We start from the raw sequence: 15,147 nt of genomic DNA, 5'->3' as shown, positions 1-15,147 counted from the left end.
CTATGATTGGTACGACAGGATGCACCTCCCCCCATTCTTATAATAAACTTGAACCCTACTATGAGATGTGGGGATAGATGGTAAGGTCCCAGTAATGTATTTACTACAGGGTCCTTGATGGAAAAGGAGAGGGAGCTGGTGAAAGCCACGCAGGTAATTACAGAATAAACATGAGGTTGCCTGTACTGTACACTATTATCTGTCAGGTAGTCCCAGACATCTAATAATAAAGTTACAGCCTGATTAAATCCATGTCAAACATCTCCTTCATTCTTTTGGAATAACCTGACAATCTCTTTGTGGTATCTATACAGAAACAATGTGTGAACTCATCCTATGTTTGTAGCCCCAATAAACTCACATGCTAATTCTCCAGCTGGTACTTATCCTCAGTGATGTCAGCAAGGGAGAAAAGAGATGTTAATTTCTGATCAATCAGAAACATGAAGAAGAAATTTATTATTATAAATGGAAAATATCAATCTATGGAAAGACATGTTTAATTTTAGTTCTAGGGAGAATATTGAAAACAGCAGAACTTGCACAAAAATAAAATGCTAAACCGCGTGTGTCGGTGTCCATTTAACATCAGAAAGCAATGCATGCAGGATATTTCAGCTGTCATCTTTGATTATATGTCCATGTGGATTCCACTCTAATTGTGAATGTGCCTCATGCTCACAGGATCAGAGTCTTTTGAATAGCAGTGTCATTTAAGGTTGTTCATGTGCCTTATGCTGCCTCATGTTTCCTTGTGAGCTTAAAGGGAATGGCCGGGATCTTCCCCCAGTTCCCTCTTGCTATCTGTGACAGGCAGCAAGACACAATACAGTGGTGTCTGACTCATCACTCTCTTTAGTGCTTCTTTCTTCTCATCAGCTTGGACCTAATTGGACTCAGCAAGGATAGCAGCCTTGTACACTTTGTGGGGTAAGACACTTTGCACCAATCTCTGCACCTAATGGCAGATTCCAAACCAGAATTATTTAAACATTTCCCATGCTGTGATGGACTAGTCCTACTCGTAGCCTCTGCCTGGGTGAGAGCCAAGATCCAAACAGATGCACAATTCACCATTCCTTTTGCTCCAAGATGTGTAAATCCAGATAGATTCTGTGAGTTTTGAACTGGAGGAAATGGCAATGCCAAGCAGGGGCAGAAGCAGCCATCCCTCCAACAGGTACCTCATGTTGGGATCCAACAGTAGAAAAAAGCCAAAATAGGTCAGAAGGCACTGGCACTGACAGCCCTGGTACCAGCAGCTCTAGTATTGGCAGCCTTGACACCTCAACCCCAGCACCCATAAACTCAGTGCAAAGACTGTCACAAAAAGACAGGCCAACATGGAGCATAGGCAGAAGCATAGCTCTGAGCATCATGCTGGGTTGTCTAGAATGGAGGGATATAATCACCAGTCCCTCAGAGACAAATGTTCTAAACCTTTCAGTGGTTCATGGGCTGGACGGTTGAGTTCAACTGTAGTGCAGAAGAAGAGCTGCGGAAAAGGAACAGCCCAGTAGTGACCTTGCCACTGACATAGACGTAGGCTCTCGGAACTTTATAACATGCTAATTCTTACCTTAAATGATTGTCCTAAACATCTCTATCACAAGCCAAACAGTCTCCTATCTTCCCCCTGTTCAGTCTTAGATGTTTCCAGCAGGCATCTTAGGTGGTAAGGGGAAGTGGTGTCTCCTGGCATATGGTGACTGCCATTTTGTTTGGTTCCCCTCTTATATCCCTTTTGCCCAAGGCAGGAACTTTTATGCTCTGTTCAAACTTTTTTCATCTCAAGTGGAAAAATACAAAATGCAAACTGGGTTTCAGTTTCAGGTGGTCTGGCCATGGGTCTTTCTAGGACCAACGCACAGTTTGGGCTCACAGGACAAACAAGACTTTTGACAGGTTGTTGACTTGATCTCAGACCCATTAAATTTCCAGAGCATCTGTAATGGCCTTCATTAGCATATTTAGAATTATAAACATATTCATATTTTACATTTTTAACTTCACCTACAAAAATAATGCATGCACAAAAATAGGGATGTGCACAGTCAGCAGATTATAACTTAAAAAATTTTACGTTACATAAGCTATTTTGTCTAAATCGTCTCTGAGTTATGCATATTTATATTTAGAAGCCAGTTTCCATAAAGGATAGGGGCTGTGACAGAACCAGGTCTCATAAAAGGGCTTGTAGGCATTTCTCTGTCCATCCTAATCTAGGATCTCTGATGGTATTAGAGAGAGAGAAACAAAAAACCCAAAGTCTGCAAAGTATACCTTTGAAAGACGACACTCAGAAACTGGAACTCTTCAGCCACAAGGCTGAACTGTTGGGCCTTTTTCTTGAAATATAGTTTTCTCATCTGGGAGAGAGCGGTCCCCTTCCTACCAAAACGCCCACAAAATACTCAGGAGTAACAGAGATCATGAAGGAAGACCAAATGGTCACCAAGTACTGGTGGATATAGCTGCCAGGTTGATGGTCTTGGTGGGCACCAGGAGATGGGCCTCTTTGGTTCAAACATTCAGCATTCCTAAGGAGGTGCAGTCCATCTTAGAAGACCTGCCCTTCTAAGGGATGGACGTCTTCAGTAGCCAAGCAGATGCGGCACTCCACTCCCTTAATTCTAGGGCTATGCTGTGATCACCAGGCATCCATTCCAACCTCCTATGATAAGCCACTCTAATCATCAGCCCCAAGAGCGTGAGAGCTTTCTCCTCTTCCCAGACTACACATCCCATGTATCCTTCACAAAACAGGTTACTCCAGGAAGCAGTTGTCATCCTCTTCTTTTGTTACACAGCCAGCACCTTTCAAGAGGCACCAGGTTTGGCAGGAATGTGAGGTCCTCACTGACACATGCTCAAAGAACGAAGTACGATTACCTACTCTATAGTAACTGGGTCTTTGTGACAAGACCCACCCTGCTTTTCTGAGTCCTCAGCTTCCATGAGCTTTGAATTGTGATGGCGTCGTGAGAGGGTCATAGGCACTCTAGCCTTTATATCACCACATGAGAGGCCAAAGAGGCCCGGGGTGAATGTGTCACCCCTTCCATTTGGGGAGAGCATGTGATGAGGGGGGTGAAAATAAAAGGCTGATGATGGTGGGGGAGGGTGATTTTGAGTGGTAGTGTGACTGGTTTGTGTTTTTTTTGGGAGTGAAGAAATGTGATACATGGGAATATGTAACTATTCTGTTCCTCAAACTTCCAGACTCCTTTTGCAGATTCCCAGCTTCCCTTGCCCTAGAATGCACCCTAAACTTCCTGTCCTGCATTCTATCTTATCTCTAAAATCAGTCCCCTAAGTTACCCCTGTGCAATCTCTAGTGTATCAGTAACTAGCTTGTCACTTGTCAGACAGAGCATCCAACTGCTCTTTGAAGTTGCTGAGTTACAAGCAAGGGAGTCTAGGACATTATCTGAAAAGCATGGCAGAATGAAAGGAGACTGTATGGCAGGTAGAGGCAACTGCTATGGCTGACTTAAAAATTAAAGTGGTAGGAAGGGAGGAAACGAGATGAGGAGAGGACTCCAGAGGTTATAGAGGAGGTGAGGAGCAGAAGTGACAAAATATTGTTTTTGTTAGGTTTTTACAAAACCAGGACAAACCTACTGGTGTATTTTGAACTATCTGAGACAGTATCTGGCTTTTGAACCAGGACTATATATTTAGCAAGGTAAAGAGAATTATCAAAGCACAGATGTGTCAGGATTCATAAGTACAGTAAAATCAAATAATGGCATGCCATGAAGACATTTAAGTCACTGGGCGTTTTTCCATTGATTCCAGTGGGCTTTGTCTTATGTCCTAATGCCTGACAACAGGTACTATGTCTTTGAATTAATATGAAGTTTTAGTTGCCATCCAGCAGAGCTCTCCAGCCCACTCAGTCAGGAGTCTGGTGTTTGTACTGTGCCCTTCATAGGTGTTTGTTTCCATATAGGAGTAGAAAGATGAAAGTCTAAATGTGACCTGCAAACTTAAAATGAAAGTGAAATTTGTTTGCTTAATACCATGATCACCAAGTTACCGCATCTGTGTATTGTACAGTTTTGGTATTTTTGATAATGACTTGTCCTACAGGATTATTCCTTTTACTCTTCCCTCCCCTGAATCCTTTCCTACTCTTGAATATTATTACCAAAGAAACCAGTGGCTATGTTTTCTCTACCTCTTGTGATTCCTATATTTTTCTTGCCAGATTGTTTCCAAATTGAAAGATGAAATTACTCTAATGGAGAGAGAACACAATGACCTTCGATTGCACATTGCAAGAACAGACTGGTGGTGTGAAAATCTTGGCATGTGGAAAGCCTTCATAAATTCAGGAGAGGTATGTTTTTTTCTGAATTCTTATCCTTTAGTTCATTTAAAATTCTCAGTGTAAAGAGAAAAAGAAATGTTTACATTAATTTTCAGTGTTATTTAAGACAACCTGATCAAGCCTTATTCACAAGTGCCTTTCATCCTTCAGCTCTATTATTCAGAAGCTATAGGAACATCTGTAAATATATCATTGCATTCGGGCATAGGATGAAGTGTTATGGTGTCTAAAGAGCACTGTTGTGCATCAATACTGAACACATTGTAATCTTATGATGCTAATTGATTGAGACATCCTCTCTACAGGATATTCTTTCCATGCGAATAATAAAATATGTCCTTAAAAATATATTTCTAAATAAAGAAGAGCAAATAATTTCCATGATGTGAAAACACAATAGACTTGGGAATGAATTGCTGCTGAGTTTATTGCTTATGTCTTTGGTTTCTGTAAATTAATGATAGTTCTGCCTACAACAAAACCATGGGCTGTTATTCAAGTGGACTACAGGCAGTCCCCGGGTTACGTACAAGATAGGGACTGTAGGTTTGTTTTTAAGTTGAATCTGTATGTAAGTCGGAACTGGCGTCCAGATTCAGCCGCTGCTGAAACTGACCGCCAGTTCTAACTTATATACAGAATCAACTTAAGAACCCCAGACGTCCCCAAGTCAGCTGCTGCTGAAACTGATCAGCAGCTGATTCCAGGAAGCCCGGGGCAGAGCAACTCTGCCTCAGGCTTCCTGTAGTCAGCGCTGGTCAGTTTCAGCAGAAGCTGACTTGGGGACGCCTGGGGCAGAGCAGCTGGGGTGCTGCTGGGTTGCTCCAGTAGCGCCGCTCCTCGGTGCTACTGGACCAACCCAGCAGCACCCCATCTGCTCTGCCCCAGGCGTCCTGATTCAGCCGCTGCTGAAACTGACTATCAGCGGCTGAATCAGGACCTGGGGCAGAGCAGCTGGGGTGCTGCCGGGTTGGTCTAGTAGTGCCCAGAACGGCGCTGCAGGACCAATCGGCAGCGCCCCAGCTGCTCTGCCCCAGGGTCCAAAACAAAAGCCTGGTCTGTTGGGGGGGGCACAGTAGCTGCGCCCCCCACCAGCAGACCAGGGACACGGGGAGCAGAGTCGCAGCGGCAGCGGGGTGTCCCCAGCAGACCACAGGCACTGGGACTGAAGCGGCAGCAGCGGCGGTTCCCCGCGCTTCTGAGGCTTTGCTCTGGCAAAGCCTCAGAAGCGCGGGATCCCGCCCGGTGCCTCTGGTCTGCTGGAGATTGGTCTCCAGCAGACCAGGGGCACCGGAGCAGCTTACGAACGGGGCTTTCTCGCCCCGGAGCTCACAGGTAGCAATCTGCCACCTCGACCTCCGGGGCGAGAAAGCCCCGTTCGTAAGTCGGGGACTGCCTGTATTAGATTGAATATGTTAAACATGATATATCATTTTGTTAAACTGAGCAGTTACGGTGTTTTATTTTCTTAGTTTTATGTTGCTGTGGGTGAAATGACCTAGTTCATTGAAGTGAATTCATAATATACCAGAGTAATTAGTGTTGTCTTGCCAACCTTGTTTGGTCTCTTAAAAATTTGTTTAACTTTGAGATCCTTAATAACATGATAACATTATCATGTTCAGCCAAACATGTACCTGGCAAATCAGTGGCCAGTAGCACCCAAAGAGGTAATTTTCTAAAGGATTGGGGGTTGCAAGCAGTGTCAAGGAGTCACAACCATCCTTTGTGTCCTAGCTTGATCCCAGTTAAATAGGAGGTGAGGATTCTGGGAGTGGTCCATGTATGATAAAGGGAATCCCAGTATAAAGCAGGCTGAGTCCATTATCTAAATGAATAATTTGTAAGGAGCAATAGACTACATTACACAATTAGATGCATGTTGAAACTTGAATTGTGTTTTATTTATATGACACTGATGGAATGGAAAAGCTTGGGAAAGTCTTGAAGTTGCAGTTCTTTCGAGCAAAGATTTAGCGAATAATTTTAAAGTTTTCTCGTTGTAGAGAATAGATAAGTTCAGAGGATCTAAATCAACAGCATTGATTCTTTCTCTTTAAAGTTGATTGTTGCTTATCTCAGCTCTTGGTGCAATTGCAAGAAGCATGTTAGAAACAGAATTATTTTATAACTGATTCTAATGTAGCTTGAAGTCAAAGTGTACTGTCCTTATTGCAGAGAGGCAGATGTTACTGTATTATTGTATACAGAGAATCACTGGAAAAGGAAGTAGCCTGAGCCTATACAATTTTTAAACTGAAACTTAAATAAGCAATATACAAAATTCTAAATGTATTTCTATGTCAATACAAAAAATGCAAAATCTAAGCTGTATTTGTTGTAGGTCTTGACTTGTATATATCAATTTTTAAGGTTTCTGAAGCATAAAGCTGTGTGAAATAAAATTTTTAATTATTGCAAACGTTAGTCTGCAGGTGTTGTTTCAAAACAAGCTGTCCTGATAAAATTGTCTTTGAAATCTAAATATTTTGGGTATTTTGTAGAAGAGGATTTAATGTAATTACGTTATATGAGCAAGACTTGTATTTACACTTCATATAACACACTGACACATTCTCAGCTGTTGTCAATTGGCATAGCTCCAGCATGGAGTGGAGCCTCACTGATTTACACGACATAAGGATCAGACCTTTCCTCTGTAAAAAGCCTCTTTTGATCAGTTAGCATTTCATGTTTTGGGCACTCTCTTTCTCTCTTATTGGAAATTCAGTTGTAGAACAAGGAAAAAAATAAACCCCGTCCCTGATGGACTATCTTAACTTTTCCCTACTTACTTTGTCTCTCCAAGAATGGACTTCTTCAAATGTGCATCTCCTAACTCCCTCAATACCTAGGATAAACTGCTCTGAACTCAAACAAAGAAGAGAGAGAGAAAAACCCCTCTGTCCCAGTTTGAAATTCTTATCTGCTGATTGCCCAAACTGCTCCTAACCGACATCTTTGCTAGGTACCTGAGTTAACCCCTTAGTCACTGGGTACTGATAAGCACTTCTTCTGATCATGACAACCTGTAAGAGTTAAATGTGGAGGGCATGGGGCTGTGGTGGATGTGGGAGGGCTCAGGGCAGGGAGTGTGAGTCTTGGGGGTGCAGATGTCACGGCAGGGGCTTGGAAGCGTAGGGATTCAGGGCTGGGTGTGTGTGGGGAATGCAGGTGTCATGGTTGGGGGCATGAGTAGGGGCACAGGGTAGGGGGTTGGAGTGTGTGGGAGTGAACAAGTCAGGGTTGGGGAGTGTGAGGAAAGGCTATGGGCAGGGGGTTGGAGATGTGGGGGGGTGCAGGAGTCAGGGTTGTAGGCTGGGGATATGAGGAGGGGCTCAGGGCAGGGGTTAGGGATTGTATGTAGGAGGTTGCAGGGGGGGCAAGGGCACTATTTAAGGAGGGTGGGGGGGGGTACTGCAGCCTCCCCCCAAGACTCATACCAGGAGGCTTCTTACTGTCCCCTTCCCATCATGGAGCGAGAGGAAAGTTCATCGCGTGGGTCACCCTCTTCTCTGCGCCCTCCCTGCACCAGTTAGAAGGGAGAGGAATGAGAACGCGCTGTGAGCTTTCCTCTTACTCCCTGACGAGAAGGGGAACAACAAGCAGCATCCTCATACAAATCCTGGGGGTAGGGGGGCTCCAGCCCTGCATGAGCTCCTTAAATGGCACCATGGGGGAGCACAGGCCTGGGGCAGCCCTGGACTGGTGCTGCTTACAGAAGCAGTCTTCAGGAGAACCCTGGGAGTGTGGCCAGGAGTGCAGCTGTTCTTCCTGTAGCAATTTGTTCCTTCTGACTAGAAACATGCACTGGGACGCACCAGTTTACTTTCACTTCTGGTAGGCAGGGACTCATGGGGCAAAAGTAAAGTACTTAGGAAAGTAAGTAGAGCATAAATGAAATCCTGTAAAACTTGGGCAGCTCCATGGCTCTGTCACCACAAAGAGAAAGGAGACCAATCTAACATGAAACTTTGAAAATCGTACAAGCCAAATGACAGTAAGATACAGCCGTCCCCGAAAGACATTTAAAATGGATTCTGATGATGTAGGCTGCACTGCAAGGCAGTCAGTGAAGAAGAGGGTATTAACAGGAGTACAGGGAGTTATTGCAGGACACTCAGTATCCTGAATCAGATGTAGTCTGGTAAACCAAAATTTATGAAAAGGTCGTTATGACACAGCAGAGAGAGCAAAACTGCGATGATAATATTTAGTCTGCAATTTGATTATTTTTAATGTTTTGCTATTTCTTTACAGTCTCAGTAATATACATTTACTCTCCCTCTGCCCTCCAGGTTGTAGAAGAAAATGGAGAACAAGTGCCCTGTTATTTTGTTATGGTGAATTTACAAGAAGTTGGTGGAGCTGAAGCTAAGAGCTGGAGTGTTCCCAGAAAGCTCAGTGAGTTTCAGAATCTACACCGAAAACTGAGTGAGGTAGGAATAATTTTTTGTGGGAGTGGAATTTTTTATCTTTTAAAATATCAGACCCGTATTCAGGGGGAAAAGAGACTTAAAAGAAACTTACCATTGCCACCTCTAATCTCTGAAAACTATAAAAATTAACTTAAATATGAAACCCTCTTTTGCAAAGTAAAACAAGCCCTCAGTATTCTAAGCAAAAACTATGCATCAAAGTTTGGTGGAAATGGGTTTACAAATCTCTGGTGTTAGGCTCCAAAGGTGAGATTATTAGCTTTTTGATTCACAAGTATTTCTTGGTGGCTAGTTTGTTTAAGCCACAGGACAAAGAGTTGGTGAAGGTAACTGCTTAAAAGGGACAGTAAAGATGTGTTAAACAGCAACCTTAGCTCGAAATAAGCTACGCAGTTTGCACTACACGAATTGCGTAGCTTATTTCGATTGTATTTCGAAATAGCTTATTTCGTAATTTGGCACTGGCTACACAGCACCACATTTTGAAACAATGCACTATTCTGAAATTCCCCTTAACCCTCATAGAACAAGAGTTACCAGGACGCTGGAATAAGCTGCCCATTATTTTGAAATCTATTTCGAAATAACGGGCTGCTTCAGTAGCCACAGAATAGCTATTTCAGGGTACTTCCGGTATCCCAAAATATCTCTGCTGTGTAGACGTACCCTAAGAGACTGATAGTTTTCAGAAATAAAGAGAGCGGGCTAGAGGGCATACAGACTGTCATTTGGGGCAAGGGAATTGAAGTGGAGAAGATATCTTATTGGGGAGGGACCTGGAGTCTTTCTAAGGTTCCCATAATGGACTCCAGTAGCAAACTTGTGGAGAAAACCACTCTGCTACAGTATATTTCATCTGAAATGAAAGGTGGAAAGGACACAGGAAAAGGCTTAATTTGATGGAAAATTTGAATCCCCCCACTTTCACCTTTGTCACTTTTTTTAGCTTTAATTACAGTCTTCTTTCCAACTTTTTATCGCCTTGCCAATTTAATTGGACACCTGTGATTCACCTGCTGCTTCCCAGTGCCTCTGCTGGCCTTTGTGACTCATGCTGTATGACTAATGAACATTGTTCCTGGCAAAATGGGTTTTCTGTCTCTGCCTCTTCTCCCTTTCTTACGTTGTCTTTTTTATCTATTGTCCTGCTTCTTCTAACTAGATGTCTGCTACTCCTTCCCTATGACAACACATCCTATTCCTATATTGTTTCCTGGTCAAGAATATGGCAAACTTTCTGTCTATCCAGCCCTTCTTTTTTATAGCTAGTTACATTAAATTGCATTTTCCATTTGTCTAAAAGAGTGATTTTCAACCTGTGGTTCTTGGATCCTTTAGGGCAGGGATTCTCAGACTTTGTGATACCACAACTCTGTAGAATGCTAAATGAATTTGTGAGACCCCCTGATCCCACCCTCACTGCCCTGGGTCGCTTCCTCCCCCCTTCTCACCAGACTCCTTGCCCTCCTGGGGTTCCTTCAAGGCATTTGCGGTCCTCAATGCCCTTCCCCCCTGCAGTCTCCTTCCCCCTGTCTCTTTCTCCACTGTGCCTCTTTTCCGCTCTGTGTCCCTTTGGTTCCTCCTCTCTTCTCCTCTTCTCTGCCTCCTCCTCTGACCCCCCACGTGCCCTTATTTACCTCCGGGTCCTCTGCCCCGACCCAATCCCCCAGCCCGCTGCCTGAGGGACCCCTACCTCTCCCAGCTGGGGAAGCGTTCGGTCGCCCAGCAACCATGCCCCAGTTGACCCCTCGCACGTCTGCTCCTGTGCCGGCCTCACTCTCCTGCTGCCTTGCTTCCTGCTGCAGTTGAGCCACGCTCCTGGAGTCCCACAGCCCCGGCCACTCTGCATGGCTTGCTGGCAGCTACCTTCTGCCGCCCTGCCCCTCTTTGTGGCCCGGAAGAGAGGGGTCACAAGTGAAAAACTGAATCCAGCTGCAACCCCCCTCTAAGTTGCTCGCAGCCCCCCTGGTAGTGATGGTTGCGACCCACAGTTTGAGAAACACTGCTTTAGGTGGTCTGCAAACTATATCGAAGTGGTCAGCAAAAGCTTACTCTGAAAATAAAGTTTCAGATCCCAGAAAAGGCATTAAAGCATCCCCAAGAGGTCTTCTGTGATTGCACCCCATCACACTGTTTCTCTGATCAATAAAAAGTATGTGATATGTACAACTACAGGTCAAAAGCCTGAAGTGTCATTACCACAGAAGCTCACAGTTTTGTACCATTTCTCATGCTGTTTAAAGTGCCATGCTGAGCATGTTATGGTTTAGATAGTGCTTGGTCCTGCCATTAGTGTAGGTGACTGGAATTCATGACCTTTCGAGGTTCCTTCCAGTTCTAGCATTCTATGATGATATGTTGGTTGAATTCTGGTCAGTCAGTTTTCAGTCTAAGATTTCTATTGTAGGGGTCTTGGTCTGCACCTCTATTTGATTTTTTTTTAGCAGTCCTCAAATGAAAAAAGGTTGAAAACCACTGACCTAAAACATTTAATACTCTAGAATCTGGTTATTTCTCATAACTGTATTTTCAGACCAGCTGCTGTTTACAGCCTCTTGCCTTTTTTTGGATTCAATTTTCTTTCTAGCAACCAAGTTTTGCTCTGGTTGACAGATTGCAAAAATTTTGTACTTGGCCTTTTCCTGTTTAATAATGAATTTTGTTTGCTGAGCTGATCCACTGTCCTAGTGGCTTATGTGCTGGATTGCCATATCAGCCCATTTTGAGTACCAGGCTTGGTCTCTGGCTCCCAGGACAAGTGGGAAGCACTAGTGGGACAGACCTTTGGAAAAGAAAGTATTTCTATTATTCTGGAAGCAACTCTTTTGGCCAACATAGGATTGGTAGTGATGGGGCACAAAAGGAGGAGTTCCTCACCTATGTTACCTATGGATGGGCAGGGGAAAGGGTTCTTCAGGACACTCAGAGGGGTGTGGAAGGGAAAGAAAAATTAAGGGATCTCCTTGAATCTCCATTTTGACACACATACCTTTCTGTCTTTTTGCTGTATGTGTATATTAAAAATGTTATGGAATAATCTGTTTCATCCTTTCTCTGCTCAGTGTTTTCCATCATTAAAGAAAGTTCAGTTGCCTTCCCTCAGTAAGCTGCCCTTCAAATCTGTAGATCAGAAATTCATGGAAAAGTCCAAGAACCAGTTAAATAATTTCTTACAGGTAAGAAAACAAAGGCTGTACTCCCTTTAACGTTCTATTAATTATAGAGTCTAAAAGCTAACGGGCTGCTCCTGTTCTGAGCTGCTAGCATCTGGACTCCAAGATAGCTTGGTTTCATAAGTGTACAACGCGTTTTCTCCCAATTATTAGGGAAAAAAAATCCTATCTCTGTGTCCTTAGTACTGTTCTACAAGCACGGTTTAGAAGGTCATGCTGCAGTCCCTGCTTCTCCTATGACCAGGGAGAATGATCACATCGCACATCCTTTTGTGACTTTCTGAAAGTCTGTACTTCAGATGGTCATGTTCTTTTCTCTTGGGGACATCTCGGTGGGTAGTTGAAGGCAATCACCCCCTTCCTGAAGAGCTCTCTAGCATGCAGTGCCACAAGATGCTGTTCTGTCACTCCTCCTTTGTGTATATGACTTAGGATAACCAGTAAGAGTGCATGGATTTCAGTGTTTTCCCTGTACCGATTAACATCCAGCTGTATATATCTCTCTTCTGATGCAGTCCAGCACATCAGCCAGTGTGTACTTGGAACTTGGGCATGGCTGAGAGCAAGCTGGCTGCTGAACCCACCTTAGTCTAAGCTGATGCTGGGTTGGGGAAAACATCTAGAGGTAATAGCAGCCTCTTTGATTGAGAGAGTCTGACATTGATCAATAGTGTTCACATTTAAGGAGCAATATTAGACCCCAAGATGCTGTTTGAAGATTATATTACAGCAGTGACCCAGTCACCTTTTTACCATCTGTGTCTGGCTGGGAGGTTGTGATCTTTTTTTTTCCTGATGTGAACCGTGCCACTGTTATCCATGCCTTTGTCACCTCAGGATTAGATTTTTGTAATGTGCTCTACATGGAACACACCTAATAGCTGATGCAGAATGTATGTGCTTGCTTAGAGAGTGGGACATCTCATTGGGAGCATGTGAGCCCAGCGCTTTAAGATTTGCCTGGCTGTCAGTTGCTCGCCAGGTGGAGTCTAGGACATTGGTCATGATCTGTTGACTGTAACGCCCTAAATGGTGTGGAACTGGCTAAGGGTCCATCTCTCACTGTAGTCTCTTACCACGCCTATGGTCATCAGGGTGTTGGAGGCAATCCTCTTTGTTATAAAAGGCGGGGTTCCAACAGCCATTCATTCACTGTCAGGGATCCAGGACTCTGAAAGTTGCTTTCTCGTGTGGTCCAAAGGAGCCTGAATCTTCCATGTGCAAAAGACACCTTTTGAATAAGGTCTCAAAAAGAGGCTGCAGGTGTGCTTCCTCGGTGATAAAGGAAACAGGTGGTTGGTTGGCCAAAATCCTGTAGAATTGATTTCAGTGTTGCTAAGGTTAAATTTGAAGCAGGTTGGACTTCCCTGGTCCAGCACCTCAGGACCCTCAGGGGCATCCCCAGGAAGTTGTTTCAGGTCCCCTTGCTGCTGGTTCCGCCCCCTGCCCTGCCTATCCGACCGGGCTTCCTGGCTCTCCCCCTGCAGGTCAGCTGAGCCACTGCCTCCAGAACCTCTGGCAGCGCAGCCGAGATGCGTCCCTGCTTGCTCCTCCAACCCCCGCTGCCCTGCTGAGCCATGCCCCAGCTCCCCTCCTCCCACAGCCCAGCTGAGCCACACGCCGGATCCTGCCTCCCCCTCCCACAGCCCAGCTGAGCCATGTTCCGGCTCCCGGCCCCCCCACTCACCACAGTTGCAGGGACTCTCTGAACTTGGAACATTTGAAGTCCTTCCGGACCACAGATGTTGCCAGACCCAAGAGTTCCAGTTTACAGAGGTGCAACCTGTAGTATGTATTATATGATTGATTATATTGGGTTGCCTACAGCCTTGTTTAGGCATCATTATTATTTTAAAATGAATGAAAGATACTTTTTAGATAGGATAATCTTTGAAGTGGTGGTTGTATTTTGTTCCACAAGTTGAAATTGCATTTGTCCTTAAATAGCTCCAAACAGGAGACATTATGCAATTTACAGATACAGCAGTAGAATTTTCTGGGTCATCTTGTTTAACATGTTTATTTGTTTAAAGCAGACTGTTTAGCAATTAAGAGATGCTTTTGTAGATTCTGAAGTTCAGTGACTAATAGGCCATTGATCAGTCAAGAAAAATTAAACTATATTGATTGATATGAAAAGTAAATTGATCTTAGAGTAATCTTCCTAGATAGCTTTCTTGTTTATTATCCAGATATTATAATACAACCAAAAGTTGCTGTGAAACAGCAAGGTACATTTCCCCCAGGAAGTGAGATACTTGTATGTATCTCCTCTTTCCAAAATAGAATGCTGCTGACAAGAGCTGAGCACCATTAATATTTAATGTAATATTTTAAAAACTGAAGCTATGATATCAAACCCTGAATGTTTGCCATTCCATTGCTATGTTTTCCAAAGATCATGAAGAAGTAGCAGAAATGTATTGAAATATGAAACCCAGTTACATTATTGCATATCTCATTGCTTTTTCTTTGCGTGCTGTATTATCCTTAAATACACATTTGAGATTTTAAGCATCAGACATTAGGACTCTATTCTCCCCATTTTGTGTCGTCTTGTCCCTTTGTCTTTCCTGCTTTTCTACATTCCCTTCACTCCCAGCATGGTCAGGTGCTCCTTTCTCCATCCCCAGGACCTTTCCTGCAAACCATCCTTTTTGTCAGAGTCTGAGGAACCCGCTTCACTTGATGCTGTTTCTCTGGTGCTCAGAATTCAAGCCTGTTCATCTGCATCTTCTCTCTGCTTCAGATTCCCCCTTCTAATATCAACAAACAAGGCAAAGCAGCTAGTTCTGTACCGATTTCCCTGCAGATGAAGTAAATTAGGCAGTGAACGTATTGTTTGAGATAATCAAATTATATTTGCCAGTGAAAAATAAAAATGACATATGGTCATGATTATAGGGGAGAACTTGGTGGGTGGGCAATTAGAGCAGTGCCTCGTTAGGAAAGAATTATTAGCAATAATCTGTGAAAAAGCATACCCAAAGCCTCGACAGAAGGGAAAGCTTTTCTCAGAATGTTACTGGAACTGTGTGTTTTTCCACAAAAAGTGACTATATAAAAACAGTTCCTTCTTATTCAAGAAATGTGCTCTCTGTGTATTTCCTGTGAGTATGTCATATTTGCATATTTTAATGTCTAAAATGTACCACTTTTTACTACTAAATAAGTGCAGAGCCAAAATGAGCTGGTCTGT

The 15,147-nt window shown here is 43.7% G+C and overlaps 1 protein-coding gene across 6 annotated transcripts in view; it reads left to right on the top strand.

The window, feature by feature from the left end:
• The window catches only part of SNX25 (sorting nexin 25), a 143,078-nt gene that overhangs the window by 105,427 nt on the left and 22,504 nt on the right, over positions 1-15,147 (top strand). For 4 of the 6 annotated variants that reach the window (XR_012904267.2, XM_075930316.2, XM_075930320.2 and 1 more), the window contains exons 11-13: positions 4,214-4,345; positions 8,635-8,775; positions 11,838-11,951. Coding sequence is in view for 5 of the 6 variants with exons in the window: in XM_075930316.2 (XP_075786431.2) it covers positions 4,214-4,345; positions 8,635-8,775; positions 11,838-11,951 (387 nt within the window). In the remaining variant the exon portion in view is untranslated. Of the gene's footprint in view, positions 1-4,213; positions 4,346-8,634; positions 8,776-11,837; positions 11,969-15,147 lie in introns of all 6 variants that reach the window. The other 2 variants (XM_089777893.1, XM_075930317.2) reach the window with 2 other exon arrangements.

This window comes from Pelodiscus sinensis, chromosome 4, assembly GCF_052426305.1.
Source record: "Pelodiscus sinensis isolate ZL-2025 chromosome 4, ASM5242630v1, whole genome shotgun sequence".
NCBI lineage: Eukaryota > Metazoa > Chordata > Testudines > Trionychidae > Pelodiscus > Pelodiscus sinensis.
The sequence above is the reverse complement of the archived record's forward strand: the minus strand, read 5'-3'. Positions and strand labels throughout refer to the sequence as shown.